General features: G+C 31.6%; 1 protein-coding gene across 5 annotated transcripts in view; it reads right to left on the reverse strand.

The window, feature by feature from the left end:
- The window catches only part of LOC132728894 (uncharacterized), a 105,550-nt gene that overhangs the window by 45,769 nt on the left and 40,236 nt on the right, over positions 1-19,545 (reverse strand). For 2 of the 5 annotated variants that reach the window (XM_060714591.1, XM_060714592.1), the window contains exon 4: positions 15,067-15,096. The exons of 1 other annotated variant lie outside the window; for it this stretch is intronic. In XM_060714591.1, the coding sequence (XP_060570574.1) occupies positions 15,067-15,096 (30 nt within the window). Of the gene's footprint in view, positions 1-10,560; positions 10,765-12,960; positions 13,374-15,066; positions 15,097-19,545 lie in introns of those variants that run through there. 2 more of the 5 variants (XM_060714593.1, XM_060714596.1) reach the window with 2 other exon arrangements.

Here is a 19,545-nt window from a genome sequence, read left to right on the forward strand (position 1 = left end):
TGTTTTAGGCTTTTGAGTTATAGGAAGAAATAAATCACTTTTCAACAGTTATAATGCAAAAAATTTTAACAAAACTTAAAATTGTATGTTAAATGACAGCAATTAATAGAATTTATTACTCCGCATTTGACAATTATAAACAATTTCCGCATATAAAAAAAGCAAATTTAATAAAAAGTAATTAAAAAACATGATATGACAAAGACCTATTAAAGTATATATTTATGATACCATATATAGATCTGTAACAAAAAGAAACCCCCATATCTTCATTTTGAATCTATGAAAGAGGTAGATAACAATAAAAACTATTCAATTTCCATAAGTTGGCATGGCTACAGGCGGAAAAGCCCCACGACCACAACTTTGTTAACTTTGTCAGATTAACGATGGTGGTAACAATAAATAATCAAACACGTAATCTGAGGCGACAATGACACTTTATCATGCAATGATGTGGTTTTCTTTTCTAGTATGACAGAGACTGAGAGACGACTATCGCCACGGTGATCATCAATGTACCCTATAAGTCATCTTGTTTTTAAATTGTCATTTTCATGCACTAAAAACCTCTGAACGTATTGAATTAGTACAGTCTACTTGACTTCAATTAATGGTACATTAGTCATATATCCCATTAAATCTGCAACACAAACAGATATTATAGATCATTAAAAGCTACTGATGTAAACATGAAAAAAAAGCTACATTTAAAACATTTTTACGTAAAAACCTTTAACACATTGTATTTGCACTCTACCATTTAATGCTATGTGGCTTAATTGTAAAGAAATATTTTCAGCAAAGAAAAGTCTGAAAATTCTCAACGCCAAACTGCCAATTATTTAAACCACAGTGAACTCTCTGACATTTTCTTCAATAAATTGTCATAAATTTTCAATAACAAATTAGAATAGTGATATATATGATTTCAATATAAAAGCAACAAAATGCAACCGCAGGCAATAAATGCACCTGCTCTCCGGTCTCAAATCACCGATAAACAAACTAATAACCTTGATGACATGCTGTGAACTTTTCCAACACTAAAATGCACAAATTATACATGCAAATCATAAAACTTTCACTGGTTCATTTAAACAACTTATCATTTTGTAGATGTCATAACTTATCAAGATAATTTAACGGTTTTGACAAAAAAAAAAACTTTTTGATTAAAAAAAATGCATAAGATACATAAGTATGAAAAAGATAATAGAATCATTATTGTCTTCATTACAACTCCTGCAAGCAGCATTGTGAGTTCTTGGTGCAAAACGGTTGTAACTCCATTTTTAAGACATATAAGTTACAACCGTTTTGCACCAAGAACTCATATTATTTTAAATCGTACCTATGTTTAACCGACAATAACTATATAATCATCCAAGCACTAACATATGATCCCTTTCTAAAGTAATCAACTTCATCGAATATAACCCTGCCCTAACACACATTATACATTCTTAAAACATACTTTGTTACAAAAATAAACATGTAACTGTCAAAAAAATTATAACATAAACAATTATGGTTATATTATGTCTTCACATATCAGCCCGCAGCTACTAATCCAAACTAACATATAAATCTTTTCGCCCAGGTGTAAACACGTGTTTTCTTACCCATAAAACAATTATTTCACATATACAGTCTCCATCTCTTAAACAATACAATAATAGAAACTTTCACGTTTTTTTTTTAAATCAGAAAAACTAAAATTCCGTCAATCCATCAAAACTAACCCTGCTTTGCCAAAATTGGTCTACGAAAATATTGGAAATAAGTATTTTTGGAACATTTATCATCAAAAAGTTTGAGGAAAGAATTTTCCGCAGTCTGAGCACAGAACACTATTGGAAACGTCCAAAATCAATCAAGATCATTTTTGTTCTTCCCTCTGACATGTTGCCAGGTCACTCAATCAAAAGATTCTCATATCATAACAGTTTAACAAAATCTCCTCTATGAAAATATGCCCCTTAATTGCATTAACAAATGATCTGAGCAAGGCTGTGAAGTTGGTAAATAATTTATACCAGGTCAGTTGTCTGACAAAGTCCAGAAACCCTTAGACTGTCAAACAATGAGTAGATACCGTGACTTAGTAGACAATAACTTTGTTGTTGCAATAAGTTAACATATTTTACATGTAGAAGATTATTCTGAGCAGAGGAGGGGTTGGTCGAGGGGGGTGTAGCAGAATAACAGATATGATTATGTATAATTATGTATTTTTAAAAAGAGTGGATATATGGTAACTCAATGAAACAAGTAAATCATCTTGGTCATTAAAAGATAAAAGTTTTACTATTCTTAGGGTATTTACCATTTATTTATTTGATCAAATATAGCTTCAAAATTACCTGTTAAATTACAGAATTATCCCTTTTTCATCTGAAAGAACTGTCAACTTTCACTGAAGAGTACAATGCGTATCAGTTACTTTAACATGCTTAAAGAATTGAAAATATGAACCAAAGTTTTCTTACTGTGTAGAATAAAGCGCTAAGTTAGTGTGAGGCAGTAGCTGGACATTTCTCAAGTTCTTTGATCTTTTCATATTGACTTCTTCAAAGTAGAAATGTATTACAAATTGAGTATATCATATTCATGTAACTGTGAACGTTTTGTTATTAACATGATAATGTAAGTACTTCAATTAGTGGCTCATTGAATTCATTAACATTTCAAGTACCCTTTCAAGTGTTTTAATTGTGGGAGGCCTAAACAGGACCATACACTGCTTCTTTTAAAGAATGACACATTGTAGCTTCCATGATCAAAGCCACATGAACATGTTCAGTTATATAGATGTATTTAAACAATTTATATATTCAGGGTGTCAGCCTGTACCCTGAGAAATCCTTTGAGACTTCATTTTGTTGCAAAAGTTTTGAAATATTAAAAATATTAAAATTGCAAGTCTTTAAATTAAAAGACGCAAAGATAAGTCGACTCAATAATACAAATTCACCGGGCTTAAGATTCATTATGTACAGGACAAGAACTGTCATGCACTTATCTTCCAACAATTTTCTCCACCAAACTCTCATCCAAAAAAGAAATCCAACCTCTTATCCACTTTCCATTATCTACTTCATTTATTTATTATTCTTTTCTAGTGCCTGAAACAATAAAACTTGATGACTTCAGTGACTAAAACACTTCATGAATGAAATAATCATGATGTTATTGAATGAATAATGTTTTCCTAATTACCTACATATGAAATAAAGTGAACTGCACCGAAGATTACTGGGTAAATGCATGGAACGGAAAACATAAAACAGGGTATAAACTAATCATAGCTGTCGTTTTCAATGATATAACAGTATATAATACTCTTCTGTAGGGTAAAATCTGGGAGGAGTGCAATATTTTTAGATATATGATATTATATACATTTATAAATGGAGATTAAAACTAATTGCTTTATTAATGATAATATCAGAATGTTAGCAAGCGGAGAGCCAACTAAATACAGAGTATAAAGAGTTAAACACTCATTTTTGACCATTGAATGAAATTATGAATTTTTACCATTCTGATAAACATAATTTTCTCATTTGATTTTACGCAAATTGATTTTGCAGACATGTCTCCCTTCAGGAGAAAAACGCCTAGTTTCCAAGAAAAAATGAAATTTTGCAATAAAATTTATAATTATGCTCCCATAAAATGAAGCTATTCTTTCCTGAAAATGAGATAAAGTGATAAATTTGCATGTTTCATTGTAGAACAATGTCTCCATACTTTTTTTTTCTTTAAATTTTCATCTTAAAATTCAGATAATGAACTAGCCAAAATTCAAAGCACCAGACAAGACCATTACACAAATCAAGGGGAGGGACGGGTCCTGGGGGGGAGAGGGGGGATAAGATTAAGAGGCATAAGCTTTAAATAGCACACCAGAGTTTGACTACAGTTTTCTATGGAAATACGTCTGGCACACAGAGCTGTCTGGCACACATAGCTTTCCATGGAAATATGTCTGGCACAAAGCTGTTGGAGCAGATGTGGATTTAATCATCATCATCAATGTTCAATTTTCTGCTTCAAATCTTACAGACCATGTAAAGCTAAGCTACTTTATCCTACTGCTCATTTCATTATAATCACTGCTGAATGAAATGAAGCTTGTAAAATATAGAACTGCATTGATTAGCGCAATTCCTCAATTCTCGACAATGATTTCAACATAAAATAATTACAATTCCATGTGGATAATACATGTTCTCACATCACAGTAATAGATGATGGTTTGATGCTTTTTCCCAGTATTCAGCTTCAATTTTAATTTGATTGCAGTAGTAATTAATGATGGGGAAATTCTCCATTGGTTTTCAAGATCAATTAAACCAAACAAAGACCAGTTGACTACCAGACCGTACCACTGTGTCTGGAATGAATGATAATCTTTAGTTGTTTATTTCAGGAAATATATTTGACTGATATATATCAACTTGTGTGTTTCAAGGTTAATGCCTGTTTCCATTACTTATAAATAATGCATTGTCAATTAAGTGTTCAAACATGCTGACCTCAGCATAATTTGTCACATGTTTTGAACATCTCCCTTACAGAAGTTGAACACCAACTGAGAAAACCAAATTTACTCTAAGTTCCGGAGTTAGTCTATTGAGCGTCTTGCATACAAACTGCTGAACCAAACTGCATCAGATAAACAAATTCAATTGTTGCATGTTTTGTTTTTTGTTGGGTTTCAATTCACCTTACAACTGTAAAAGATTTTCTATCTTTATTAATGTAGGGGCCTATCCTTGCATTATTTCAGGCATGTTTCATGTGTAGAACAACACTTAAGCCTCACACAATCCAATGAGGTGTAACTGTGTCCCTGACAATGTGTAATCAGTAATACATCATAATAATATAAAATTAATAACCTAAAATGACAGCAACCTGCTAGCACCCTGACAGATGGACAGACAAGATAACCTGATTCTAGGACACACACAAACCTTCATCATGACTCAGCAATTCTAAAATGCACAACCAAACAATAACGCCTATCATCTTATGTTATGGTAACATTTTGAAGAAAAAATGTCTACCACACTACTGGCATTCTTGACATAACCAGTTCAACCCTCGATCCTTATCAACAATTACTTATTTCAAGTTATTTCACAAATTGATCTATTTATCAAAATCACTTTCAAGTGCCCACCACTGAGTAATAACTTAAGAGAACTCTAGTTTCAATTTACTATTTTGCCATCTTTATAATATATACAATTAAAATATTCGTTTATTAAGGGTACTTATCTCCGTTTAATAGAAGATAACATTATTCTGAAAATTCTAACACACTCTTAAAATCATGCTACATCAAACAGTTTTTATCTGACTTTAAATAATGAGATTTGATTGAAAACCCCCTTGAGGTGACATTTTTTTTCAGGATAAGAAGCGTTTTATTATGTCAAAATGATTATTGAAATGTTACAGTGAAATAAAGAAATATCTGTGAATATTCGTTTGAAGTCAAAATTTATTCTTTTCTACCAACATAAAAGCCTAAATTTTGTGCAAACCTCATTCCTATAAGAGGGACGGGATAAATTTACGATTCATCACAACTAATGTCTGTTTTTCGATTAATTCTATTCAGCATTAACAAATGTTTCATTTTGAGGTCCATTAGAAAATTACTTTAAGAGAAACATAAGACATCCCCCTTGAACCAAAGATTGTGACTTTGATATCAATCTTCTATACATTCAAACACAAACTAATAGTACAACATGAAAAACAGAACAGTAAACACTGTGTTATTTTACTTTTCAAGAATTGCTGTCCATAAATCACAAGTTTTTCAATGATGATTTGTTTGGGCGATCTACATAATCTTCTTGATTTGTTGCTAAAAAACAAAACTCATTAATATTCATTCATGATGATAAGTCATTTTAACTAGGGCATACCAGTCATTCTTCATGAAACAATTTGGTTAGATGACATATCTGTCCACATAAGAAACTCCATTAAGGCATTTATGGCATGTGTGGAAGTTGGTTGTTACTAGTGGAGGTTGTTCAGTACATGTAACACGGGAATGAAAGATCCTGTAACACAAATTTTTTATGGCTTTATATCATAAGTATGATGCTCAAATTAAAATAGCAGTTAGCACCAGACATATAGTCAACAATTGCCACCAGACACATAGTCAACAATTACCACCAAACACAGTCAACAATTACCATCAGACACATAGTCCACAATTACCACCAGACATATAGTCAACAATTACCACCAGACACATACAAATGTAGTCAACAATTACTGCCACCAGACACATAGTCAACAATTATCACCAGATATATAGTCAACAATTGCCACCAGACACATAGTCAGCAATTACCACCAGACATATAGTCAACAATTACCACCAGACATATAGTCAACAATTGCCACCAGACACATACAAATATAGTCAACAATTACTGCCAGACAATTAGTCAACAATTACCACCAGACACATAGTCAGTAATTAGCACCAGACATAAAGTGAACAATTGCCACCAGACACATAGTCAGCAATTAGCACCAGACATATTGACAACAATTGCCACTAGACACATAGTCATTAATTACCACCACACACAGTCAACAATTGCCACCAGACACATAGTCAACAAATACCACAAGACATATAGTCAACAATTACCACCAGACATATAGTCAACAATTACCACCAGACATATAGTCAACAATTACTACCAGACATATAGTCAACAAATACCACCAGACACAGTCAACAATTACCATCAGACATATAGTCAAAAATTACCAATAGACATATAGTCAACAATTACCACCAAACACAGTCAACAATTACACCCAGACATATAGTCAACATTGAATTACCACCAGACATATAGTCAACAATTACCACCAGACATATAGTCAACAATTACTACCAGAAACATAGTCAACAATTACCACCAGACACTAGACACTAAACATAAGCCAACAAAAGACGTTGAAAAATATAATTATGTATATACTTTGAAGTAGAGCTGTCATTTTTCTGTTGATCACACTTACAAATTGATTAAAATTTCTTTTTTTTCTTAACTTGCTTAGGTGTCTTGACTGGCATCATCAATTTAGTTTTGTAACTTCTTACTTATGAACACTAACCTATTCATACAATCTGTTTGTTTCACAAAATAAGTTTCCTTCCAAGTTTTGTAACTATAAACCAAACAACTCATACAGAAGTAAATGCACATACACTGCATGGAAGAAAACTGACCCAGTAAATGGACCACATAATCTGGCAGTTGTATCTCATCAAGCTCCTGACAATTTATTGCCAAATTCTTACTTTGCACTTTTAATCATTTTTGCTGTGAACTGTTTTTATCACCCTCATTTAATATAAGATCAATCAAAAAAATATTAAAACAACAGCTTTTCTGTCAAGTTGCTGTCGACAGAGATTGTTACTATTTTAGACAGACTCAGCTTTTATTGCCATGTCAGTTATAAAGCTATTGGAGAGGGTTCAAACTTGATAAGTCTAATGATGTTTAAACTGCTTTGTGAATGGAACTTGATTAATAAAGTGTGAAAACTTTCATTAAGATTAAGTTGCGAAAGAATTTCTGATTTGAAAAGAATGGAATTTATTTGCCAGCATTTAAGGAAAGAAAGCCTCTCCTTGGAAGATAAACTTTGAACAGAACACATTTCATAGAAAAAGAATTTTTTGCAATTTTTAAAACTGGATTTTAACTTTTTGTTTCATTATTTTGTTCCGGTTTTAAGTGACAGTCATACAAACTCTTTCAAGGTGTCAAAATGCTTCCCAGATTAACAGGTGGAAAAAGACCTGACAATTTGTGTCCCTCTGAGCATTATTTCAGGACATTAGTAGGCTCACTAGTTAGAACAACCATCCATCTATTGGCTAGCTGGATAGCTTTCTCTAATGAAACAGAACCCGCAGAATAAAGGGGCAACTGATTTGAAGTCAACAACCAAAACAATCTTCACAGAGGCTTGGACCAATCAACATTCCCTTGGTGATATAATCATGGCATCTTTCCTGCTTAAATATGAAGACATCTTTCTGTGCAAGAACCAGGACTGTAAAACAACTCCATATTTACATGTAAGAATTCATCATAATCTAGTGGATTTGAGCCCACAGAAATGATGAGGTCAAAATGTTTTCAACAATGGTCATCAGTTCAAAAGACAAATACAGTGTTACCAATTATGTCAACTGGAAAGAAAGATTTCTGTTCGGTTAGCTTAATAGGTAGAGCGTTGGATGTGAATCGGGCAACCATCGTGGTTGATCATGAAATCCTTTCTACTGTCATTCACACTGTACATCTGCACTGGCATGTACAGATGTTATCAGTTCCTTGCAAAAGTAAAGGTAACTAGTACTGGTAAACAGCTTGACAAGATGCGGTGGCTGAACTGTGCTGTGGTAAATTCAATGTGGCCTACTGCCTTGATCTGGAACACCACCACCAAGCTTTTTGTACATCTACAGTTGTTATTTGTTTGGGTCGTCAGACCAAACAAATAATGGTAGCGAAATTTCAGAGCCTAATGCTGTTAATTGCAAATGCCTAAAGTAGTCCACTTTTTTTAAGCGGTTACTTCCCTTTATATGTACACTAACGCGGAAAAATTCAGGGGAGATCAATGCGTAAAGATTGTCAAATGACAGGCGCATTATTTTCAAGCAAAGTAGTTCCCGAATGGTCGAAGATTTCTAATATTGTTTCATTCTTTATAGATATACATGCTTACAGTAAGCTCCATGATTATTTACATCTGTGTTAAACAACAGGTTTAGCGTCAAAATAATAAGAGTTACAAACCTAAAATATTTAGAATAATATGTTTTTTTTTCTGGCACTTAACATATAACTTCACCGTGGCCGAGAGGTTTGCACGCTCGCTTATGAATCGAGAGGTCTTGAGTTCAAATCCCAGTTAAGGCAACTCATTTTTTTTTTTTAATTTTTTAAGTCGCATAAACATTGAATTGACTATCTGCAGTGTTGCAATTAGTCTTATAGCCAATTTACTACAGTTAAAACACTGGAAAGCATTGGTAGCACTATACAAAAACAAATTGGTTTATAATCTCACAACCTTCACCTTTCTGACATTCTGAGACCCAAACAAATTCAGCGCCTTCTGTGCTTTGATTTTTTTCCCCCATTTACCAAACATAAGTAAAAGAAGACCTTTAACTTAATATACATACTATAGCCTGAACCATATATCTGTTATCATATGGTGTCAATGACATGAGTCAATGTCTGTCTGGGGGCACTCCTTTATCAATCAGCCCACCAACATCCTCCAAACTGCACAATCAGCAACATAGAGGACATATGAAGTGATACAAACACTGCTGGTATTATCATATCTACAGTTCAAGTGCTCAATAATCTTGTCATATATTCAATATCCTGAGCTAGGAAGATTTTGCATAGTCCCTGTACATGGATGACCTTTCTTACATGAGTAATGTCACTTTAAATGATTTCATCCAATAAAATATAATTTTTGACCCATACCCCAAAGGGACATTTGTAGTACTTTGAAAACACTCAAAACTGTCCACTATATGCTCGAGGGATTTCAATATAAAAAAAATATAAAAAAATTAGGCAGGCAACAATGTTGTTTTTTTTTTAAATGAATGATTAGACAGGGTCTTTAGCCTGGTTTACATTTATGAATTTGTGTAGCCCAAAGGGAGGAGGGGTGAGTAACAGCATGTCCCTCTAGAAACTATTTTTTGCTCTGGATTGTGGGAGGTGCATTTTAACTTATATTTAGTACAAATACAAATCATATTATGTTCAGGGGATTGTTATTATAGAAATCACAGTTAGACAAATATTTTTTTTAAACTTTCTTCTTGACGGAGGCCTGCCTGTTGGAAGTTGTTAGACTGCATGAATGTGCAGACTGGATGAAATGCACAGACTGGTTGAAATGCACACATGGGTTGAAATGCACAGACTGGTTGAAATGTGCAGACTGGATGAAATGCACAGACTGGTTAAAATGCACAGACTGGTTGAAATGCACAGACTGGTTGAAATGCACAGATGGGTTGAAATGCACAGACTGGTTGAAATGTGCAGACTGGATGAAATGCACAGACTGGTTGAAATGCACAGACTGGTTGAAATGTGCAGAATGGTTGAATTATGAAGAGATTGGTTGAAATGGCTTTTATGCTAAAATCTAACACAACACTAACATAATGCTCTATTTTAAGAAAAGTTTGAAATTTTATGATGTAAAAAATGGTTGATGCAAAATATTTTAAATAACAACTTTCTGTGCAAAAAACCATGTGCCGAATATGGAAAGAGATTAAGTTTCAACTTGAACCCTTTCAATAACTTGAGTGCAATTTTCATATTTTATTTGATATATTAAACTGTTTTATCATAAATATGTCTTAAATTACTTAACCAGAAAATAACTTGTTTAAATCTATATTTCTACAGTATCAAATTTATTTCAACAATATTTTACCTCCTCCAAATCTTGTTCCATTTTCTTTAACAATTTCTGAGTGTATTTCCCGGAAAAATATCCTTTCAGCTTGAGAACATGATGTTTTCTTCCATGTTTTATTGACTTCAAAGTATCGGGCGCAATTTTCTCTCTTAATGTCCATGTATTACAATGTTTAACAACTACAGTTTGTCTCCTACAAGTTTGTTATCATAATTTTAAATTCTGCACCTGGGCGATTCACAACACGATGTGATAATGTTTTCAATTTTAACTGTATAATTATAAATTCATACACAAATAATGTAACATTTAAAAATGTACACTACACATGAGAGTCATAAATGCCACTTCTAGTGCATGTAAATCAAATAATATCATAAAAATCTCACATAAAAAAGAAAATGAAATTCACATAGCAAAAAAAAAAAAAATAAAAAAAAAAAATGGAAATCAAGTCAATAATTTATCTATCTTAACATTTTCACTATATCTCCATATATCCCCATGTTCTTTCTAAGACTGTAATACCATTCAAAATATTACTTTAGGCTTTTCACAATAGCTGAAATTCAATGACTGAAACAGTCAGACATGTGACCTAGTAAGGTGACCTAAGAGGTCAAGGTCATCAATGTTATATCCCATCTCAGTTACTTGAGACAATAATAAATACAAGTCATAAAACTTGAACCTGGAGTGACAAGCTGTTGCCACCAGTTGAAAGCCTGGCCAGCCGGCGCATCTATGTAGTCTGACCAGGCTCTTTACTGTTGGTGGCTCAATTATTATATTTTGATATTTAGAAATTCCTTAATTTTCAAGTGATCTGTTTCAAATTTAGAAAAGGGCAAATTCATAGATTAAGGGCTAATGTCTTTCCACCAACTAATTGTCATGTAAACCACAAAGTCTGAGGTTCTGGGCGGAGGAGAATAGTGTATGATAAAGCAGACTGAAATTTAACGCTTTATAATAGAAAACGAAACCTATGAATGAAAGTTATACTGATAAATTACAAAAAAAATAAATCCTAAATAAACCGCAAGAATGCAGTTTATAGATAGGAAACATTTTAATATTGTCAAAATGCCTTTCTTACTTTCATTGCTTAATTATTAATATTAATAAAATGTTCCATCAATTAAATTGCATGGCCAATAAAATGCTCTTAATATAATGACATCAAAAAATTATGATATTTCAAGATATTTTTTTTAAAAGGATCAGATTAAATTATCAGATACATACAGAATTGAAAAAAATGGTGTACGGACATAATCCCCTTCGGACAAAATCCCCTTCATGCATTTTTGTATATCTGGACATAATCCCCTCCATGGGTGGACATAATCCCCTTCATGTGTGAAATTTTTAAGTGGACAAAATCCCCTTCATAAAATTGCTACCTAGGACAAAATCCCCCTCGGTTTATAAAGTGGGTAAGAGAGTGACATACTGCATTATGCTGTGTGGTAAATATCTTAATGTATAAATAAGTAAAAATTATTTCAGCAGAAAAGCACATTCAATTAGCACATTTTAATCACATTAAAATTGCTTTGTTAAAGCATTCATAACAATCAATCAAGTAGTACAGTGATCTTGGTTTGATTAAACTATCACTCATCCATCAATAGAAATTGTAACAATGGACAGTATGTATCAATTAGAATTATCAACTTATACAATCAATGAAACAATTATTGGCTAAAAAAAATGTTTTTGATACTAATCAATTTTAAACAATTAAAGAAATTGCCTAATCAAATATGTGTTATGCAGTTGATAATTTACCATAACTTTAATGAGAACTTCTAAACTAAATAAAGGTTAACTATTGATACATAATTATAAATAAAAAAACAAAAGTTCATTATTCATCAATTTTTTAGGGAGTATAGTAATACATTATTCATAAATTTTTATGGAGCATAATAATAATTAGAAACCTATGAAACAAGGGGAATTTGTCCGGGTAGTGAAGGGGATTTTGTCCAGCCTTGCAAAAACATGAAGGGGATTATGTCCACCCATGAAGGGGATTTTGTCCGGATAGGCGAAGGGGATTTTGTCCGAAGGGGATTATGTCTGACATTCGAAAAAAATATCTTCATACTCATTGTAATAATAATCAATAGCGAATTTCATAAAACAGAGAATTTTTCTTGAAAGTGTTGCAACTTTTATTAAATTTTATATTTTTGAAGTTCATTTATGAGCTTGCCCCTTTCAAGACCATTATAAATTTATCTATGAAAATTATGAATGGCCCAGGAATATGAGATTGTAAACAGCATGTCAGTATATTCATGAATAAAAAAATAAGTCTTACGTTAAACAAAAGACAAAAAAAAAAATCTTCCATAATACCACTTCAAAGCTAAATTTATGAGATATAATCAAGTTCTTTCTTACCTTTATCATGAATAAGATATCATCTTCTATTGTTTCAGAACTTTGTCTTTTATAACAACAAGAGAATAAGGATTTTGACTTATCCTTGATTCCTTTTAATCCTGACATATCTATAGTCCGAAATAAAAATGTACTTTGAGAATCCCATATTTACATTATTAAAAATATTTACAACACGCACGTTGCACAATATCATTTCATTGCACGACGTTAAATTTGTCATCAAAGTTACATCGTAGACACAATAATGCTGGCCGCAAATTTACATATCCATTTTTTTTACGCTAAAGTAAACGATCGCACCTTCAACCATGGCATGCGCCACTTAAAGTTAATATTTAAATAGATCTTTTGCAATGCATGTTAAATATGAAATCAGATTAAAATATCATGTAAATACAACTTAATAAAACTACACAGCTTTTGTACGTTTTTTATGTAAATCAGTTTTCATAATGAATTAAAATGTCAGCATGCAATGTGACACTGTTAAAAGACTAAAAATTGCGCGACCGAACACTTCCATTTTTGTTACGTCTGTTTTTATTTATACAGATCTATCCGAAGTCATCAAAACCGCAATTAATCAGCCTTATAAATGAAAAACAGAAAGTTTAAGGAGTGCACCTCAGAAATTTAAAAAAGGTAAAATATTGATTTGTGATAAATCATGTGACAAAAAAAAACACCATGTGAGCAACAACCACAACTTTCTAAATTTCTCCCCCCACACTATAAAACTGTTATCAATGAAGTGTTCATTTTTGGACATGCAATATATCTTAATATGTATTTCTTTATTACCTGACTTAGTCTGACTAAGTGACTAAAATAGACTAAACATTTTCTAAATTCTAGACCAAAAAATTATAGCATAAATGTGATTGTTCACTGTACAAATGCCAAAATTAAGCCTTTTCCCTCAGTAAGCATAAGTTCTTGTCAAGGAAGTGACTTTCTGTCTACCTCGAGACAAGAGTTCACAGACATAATTGGCAAATTTAACAAACAAATCACTTCCATAAACATAAGTGCCACATTGTCTGTTCTATTCACCTCCTGCCTCAGTTTTATGTCTGACTTAATTGTCATTCGCACCTCTAAATGTAACACTGATGTTTTTCCATTGTCAAATTGTTCTACTTCTATCACAGACATGACATTTTGCATTTGTGCTTTAAAAGCATTTTAATGCCTGACTTTTTTAATTCATGACCAGAATGATACTAATATTCTTGTGACTATAACAAGAAAAGACATATTTACTAATTCCGTTAGACATTATACTATTACCAGTAACAGTTAAAGCTTTAATTAAGTCATATCATCATGATATTATTTCAATGCATTTCTTAAATTTATTGGTAAAGAGGTCAGAAATTTAGTCAGATCTGTCAATCAAGACTATTAAGTCTTAATTACAAAGGTATTCATGTATTAATACTGCATTTTCATATCCCAGAAGTGAACGGTGAGTGCATGAGTCCGAAGCTATTCATTCATTATAAATAATATGCATCTTAACAGAAAACTACAAAGGTCGCTGCTGGGATTTAATTCTTGCATAGGTAAAAATTGTTACTTGTCAATATTGAATGTTTGATGTTAACCAGCTGATTGAAGTATTATAATGCTGACTTGGAATCATATAACTGACTATGACTTTGCAGTTATATAGCTGACTGAAAGTTATATTTATTGCTTTATTGCATATTCAGTTATATTACAGTCTGAAAGCTTCTGTAAAGTTTCCTGTTGGATGCAGAAAGTAAATGACTACAAAAGAGCCATGAAATAAGTGAACATAATTATATGGCTTATAATTTTTATGCTATATAAGTCTAAGCAATACTTTCAACAGAATTAATTGACATCTAACATACATTTAAAATCAAACAAATAAAAAAATCTATAAAAACTACTGAACAAACCAATGTAACACCAGAAAAGATCTATATACCAAAACTTCAAAAAGTATCCCAAAAGCAAACATTTAAAGAAGAAAAAGTGAAATAATTGAGAACAAAACACCGTAAACTTGCAGAAGAACCTGAAATTGGTGTGCCCTATAAAAGTGTATTAAAGTAACAACACATAGTGTCCTACCTGCTCGAACTCCCACTGGCAGAAAGCGTGCTTAAATAGAGGCATTGCTGTGCACTTTATTCAATTATAACACTAAATACCGTACAATAAATAACTATATTTTGGCAATTGTACTTTGCCGAAGTTGTAACTAACATTTAAACACTATTTATATTCCTCCTTCAACATTTTGAAAACTTCCAGTGAAATTCGAAAGCCGTACATATTAATTATAGTTAATCTAATATGCGGCACTAAATATATATTACCGACATTTGCATAAATAAAGCGTATACTTATAGGTGACTGTAATTTTTGTTCTGCAATCAAAACTGATATAAAATTTTGTAAAAAGATAAATCATTCTAGTGTGTAACATGTTGAAATCAAGCCAGGTCCCAATGTGTATCAATTACTTGGAGCATAAACTTTTTTTTTTAAACGCAATTTACATAATATTAAAATATTTATTTTTCAATGCTATAAATTCCATTTTTCTATCAATTATACGGCAAATAGACCCCCTACTTTTGAAGAAAGTATGTATTGTTAATGGACATAGAAGGCAAACATTGGGTTCACTAAGATCACACTAACGGTATTCAAAGTATTTCGTTGAGCAAATTATAATATTTAAATTGAAAATCATAACACTTAAAGAGACCTGTAAATGGGATCAGAAACTAAAAGTGGTGTACTTCAACAGACCTTGCAGACTGTAAACAGCTTAAAAAACTAATCTGATAGTCTGTTTACGATATGTTTAACATGTAAGTCATTTAATCAGTAACAACTTATTATTCCTAAATAACACAGTCAGCTATTCTAAACATTAATAATGATATTCCTGCGCCATAATTAATGTTACGGACTTGGTCTTGTTTTATATTTTTGGACCTTACAGTTTGAGTTCCATATACTCGAAGGTTAAGTTTTAAATAAATATGAGCATCAAATAGAAAATCTAAGCTTGGTCGTGGCATGCCATTTATGCGCCATGATATTTATATCATTTTAATGGTTAGATTTCCAGTCACTCTCACACTGGTTTGGAAACTTTACTGTTGCAGGAGGACCTTACCTAGGTGCTCTTTCATGCCATATATTAGGCACAAGCAGGCACCTGAGTAGATCCACTGACAGAATTATCTAAATAGCTTCCTCACATCCCCCTGTACACAATCTAAAGAAATGTATCATGAGTTGGTTGAACTTGACAAACTTCTACACAAAAGTTTAAATGGAGATTATGATAAGTACAATTAGGTTATGTCAACCCAACTGTAAGATTATATGAATATCATTATACTTAACTCAACCTTATTTTTCATCTTAACAGTATACATTTATGAAATCAACCATGAAAAAAAAATCTATACACTGAAATGAATGAAAATATTTTGTTTCATTTGATAAAAGAAATATTGTCATAAAAACATGCTGGTTCAACAAAGTCTGGACATCAAGAGTTACCAAGATTTCAGCAGCTACCTTGACCAACTGACATACAGCATCATCTTTTTCTGAAGATAATTTGCAAATTGCTTAGTGTTGTTCTGGTTAGTAGTTTAATACTTAGTTAGCTAGTGGCAACTTATTCTACCCATACCGACCAGTGCAGATAAAAATCAGCCAGCACATCTGATCTGTCGCCATCTGATCACATTGGTTTACACTATTTACTATTCAGTAAGCACATATTTAAAAGTATCTCTTAAAATGATCAATGTTTTTATCAAGACTGAAAAATGGACAATTTGATTTAATATATTTATCCTGGAAAGGATTAAGTAATTTCAATTTAAAAAATCTTGAATAGTACAGAGTCTGGCTAAGCTGTGTCGATGTATCGTCTGGCCTTTATGAAGTATCCGTCAGTCATTATGATCTTACAGAGGTAAGAATGTCAGTCTTGGTTTACAAAATTTGTTCCAACTTTATACAAGAAAAGCATTGATGCAAAGCATCAAAGGGCGTCCAAGCAAGAAATAAGAAAGTGAAGATGAACTAGTAGACATATGATGTCAAGATATTCTTATAAACTTTTCAATGGTTAATTGGTTTTTACCAAAATGAACGGACGGAAGACATTGTTCATTATGAACTTTGATTGGCAACGGATATACATGTATACAATCATTTATCATCCATACCCATGTGTAACGCATGATCAACACCACACTTGTGGAATTGTCCCTTATTATGTATTCGCTATTAGCGAAGACCCCCTCTTAAGGTATCTGTTCACACTTAGTAAAAATATGACACTGGTTATATTACCATGTCATGTTGAGCATTATTGTTTATTATACAATAATTGTAATATCTATTTTAATAACAAAAAAATTAATACAGATTTTATGAATATTGTTTTCCTCTCTCTTTTTGTGTTTTTATGTGCTATTTTAATACTGAGTTTTTTACGTTTACTATTCTTTTTTTATTAAAATTGTAAAATAAATTTTAAGAATTCAAATGTCATATTGACCGACGATTATATAAGTCAAAACTTTACTGGAAAAAGTCAGTAAATTATGGTTAATCTTTCAATATATAATATTATTTATTCTTAAACCATGTACATGTACATTTGTATTTTTCTTTATCATTTTTTAAATTATCATTCAAAATCAAATAATAATTATTAATAAAATCTAATTTGTTACTTTGAATAATTTACCGGCATCTTTACTGAACACGAATAACAAATAAAATAAAATGTTTCAAAGTCATATTAAAACTATAAAAATGTACCTTTTTTTCACAATTATTGTACATATTTATTGTTTATATCTCGTATAGATAAAATGAAACATGCTATTGTTGTTGTTGTTGTTGTTTTTTTTCGAATTGTATGTTTATGTATAATAATAATCAATATATTTGAGAGATGATCTATGTTTATTAATTATTGTAACCAAACTAAGTGACAAACATTCATTTTGAAAAAAAAACTTATTTATCTGTAAAATATTTGTTCTGTTCTGTAACGATATCAAACATCTACTCCAAAAACCGGGAGAGATCGGACAATAAACGTGTGATACTTTTCGCCGGTCACTAGTATCACGGTCAAAATAGACCGGGAGAGACCGGAATTACCGATAGGAGTACATCCCTCTATAAATAGATTTTCGGAATATTTAGGTCATCAACTCATCATTCTATTTTAACATACCATGATAACCCACTGTGTACTACAAAATGATAAATAAAAAACCGAAGAGACGGAAAAGGTTATTGCATTTGAAAATGAAAAGGTTATTGCATTTGAAAAAGTTTGCATTGCGAAATCCTCCAGTTCGCTATTCATTGTAACATATCGCGACATTTAATTAATAATCAAGCACCCTCATACCGATCGGAATGATCGGCTTTTATCATGACCGACTTAAAGGCTCGAGAAGTTGCTGTCGCCCTTTCACAAAATCTGATTTCGTTCCATAAAGGGGCGCCGCGCTTCGGCGCGGACGCCAAAAATTCTTCAAAATACAAAAGCAATTAAGTATAAAGATGTAATATATAGGAACCTTCATATTTTAAATTCAATTATTTCAAAATTTTTGTTCTATGCTGGTGGGCTTTAAATTAAAATATTTTGAATCTATTTATCATACTTTTTGTAACAAAGTAATCTATTATTTGAAGGTTTGTATTGAAATTGATAGTTTTAATTAGGTTTAAAATGTTCAATCAATGGGGCATGTCATTATAATGAATACAGAGATAAGGATCTGAGAGTTGTGATTTATATAATATTGTTAGAATGACCCAGATAGGTTCAAAGTAATGTACATTCCTTTACATTTAAATGTTTTAAGGACATATTTTTTTTAATCATGTATACATTGTGATATGCAATTACCATTAAAATTAATGTATATCGTAATAAACATTTTTTTAAAACAAAAATGGTGTCTCTAAAGAATAAACTTATGTTGAAACCATGCAATAACAGACCTATGTTTTGGTTGATATATGGCTTTTCGGACTTGCAAAAAGTTAAAATGACCGTGAATCAGAGGTTGATGTGCGAAAAGCTATATATTGACTGAAACACAGGTCTACATTTTTTATATTGTATATCAATAACACCAGTGTGTAGCTATTTCCTTAAGATTTCATTTACCACTGTGTTTCAAAGATTAAAATTTGTAAAGAAATGATACTTTTCTAACTGTCAAGAAATTTATTTATCTTTGTTAAACACAACCATCCTATTAAAAATCATATGGAAGATCAGATTCTATAAACTAATGCCATTGAAGAGAAGACACATATTAGTTTAGAATAAAATAAAGGTGTCTATGAAATGACCTTACTGTGAAAAAAAAAAATTGTTTAGAAATGAACGTGCTGTTTAAAAAGAACTGTTATTACACGCCCTTTTAGCAATCTACTCATCTTTTTGATGTCAGCGGCATTAAGCAAATCAGAGTAACCTTTTATGAATGGTATAGGATATTTCATGTTTTAATTGCTACAATAACTTTGTCAATC

This window comes from Ruditapes philippinarum, unplaced genomic scaffold (genome assembly GCF_026571515.1).
Source record: "Ruditapes philippinarum isolate M1 unplaced genomic scaffold, ASM2657151v2 ctg578_1_1_1_1, whole genome shotgun sequence".
Classification (NCBI taxonomy): domain Eukaryota; kingdom Metazoa; phylum Mollusca; class Bivalvia; order Venerida; family Veneridae; genus Ruditapes; species Ruditapes philippinarum.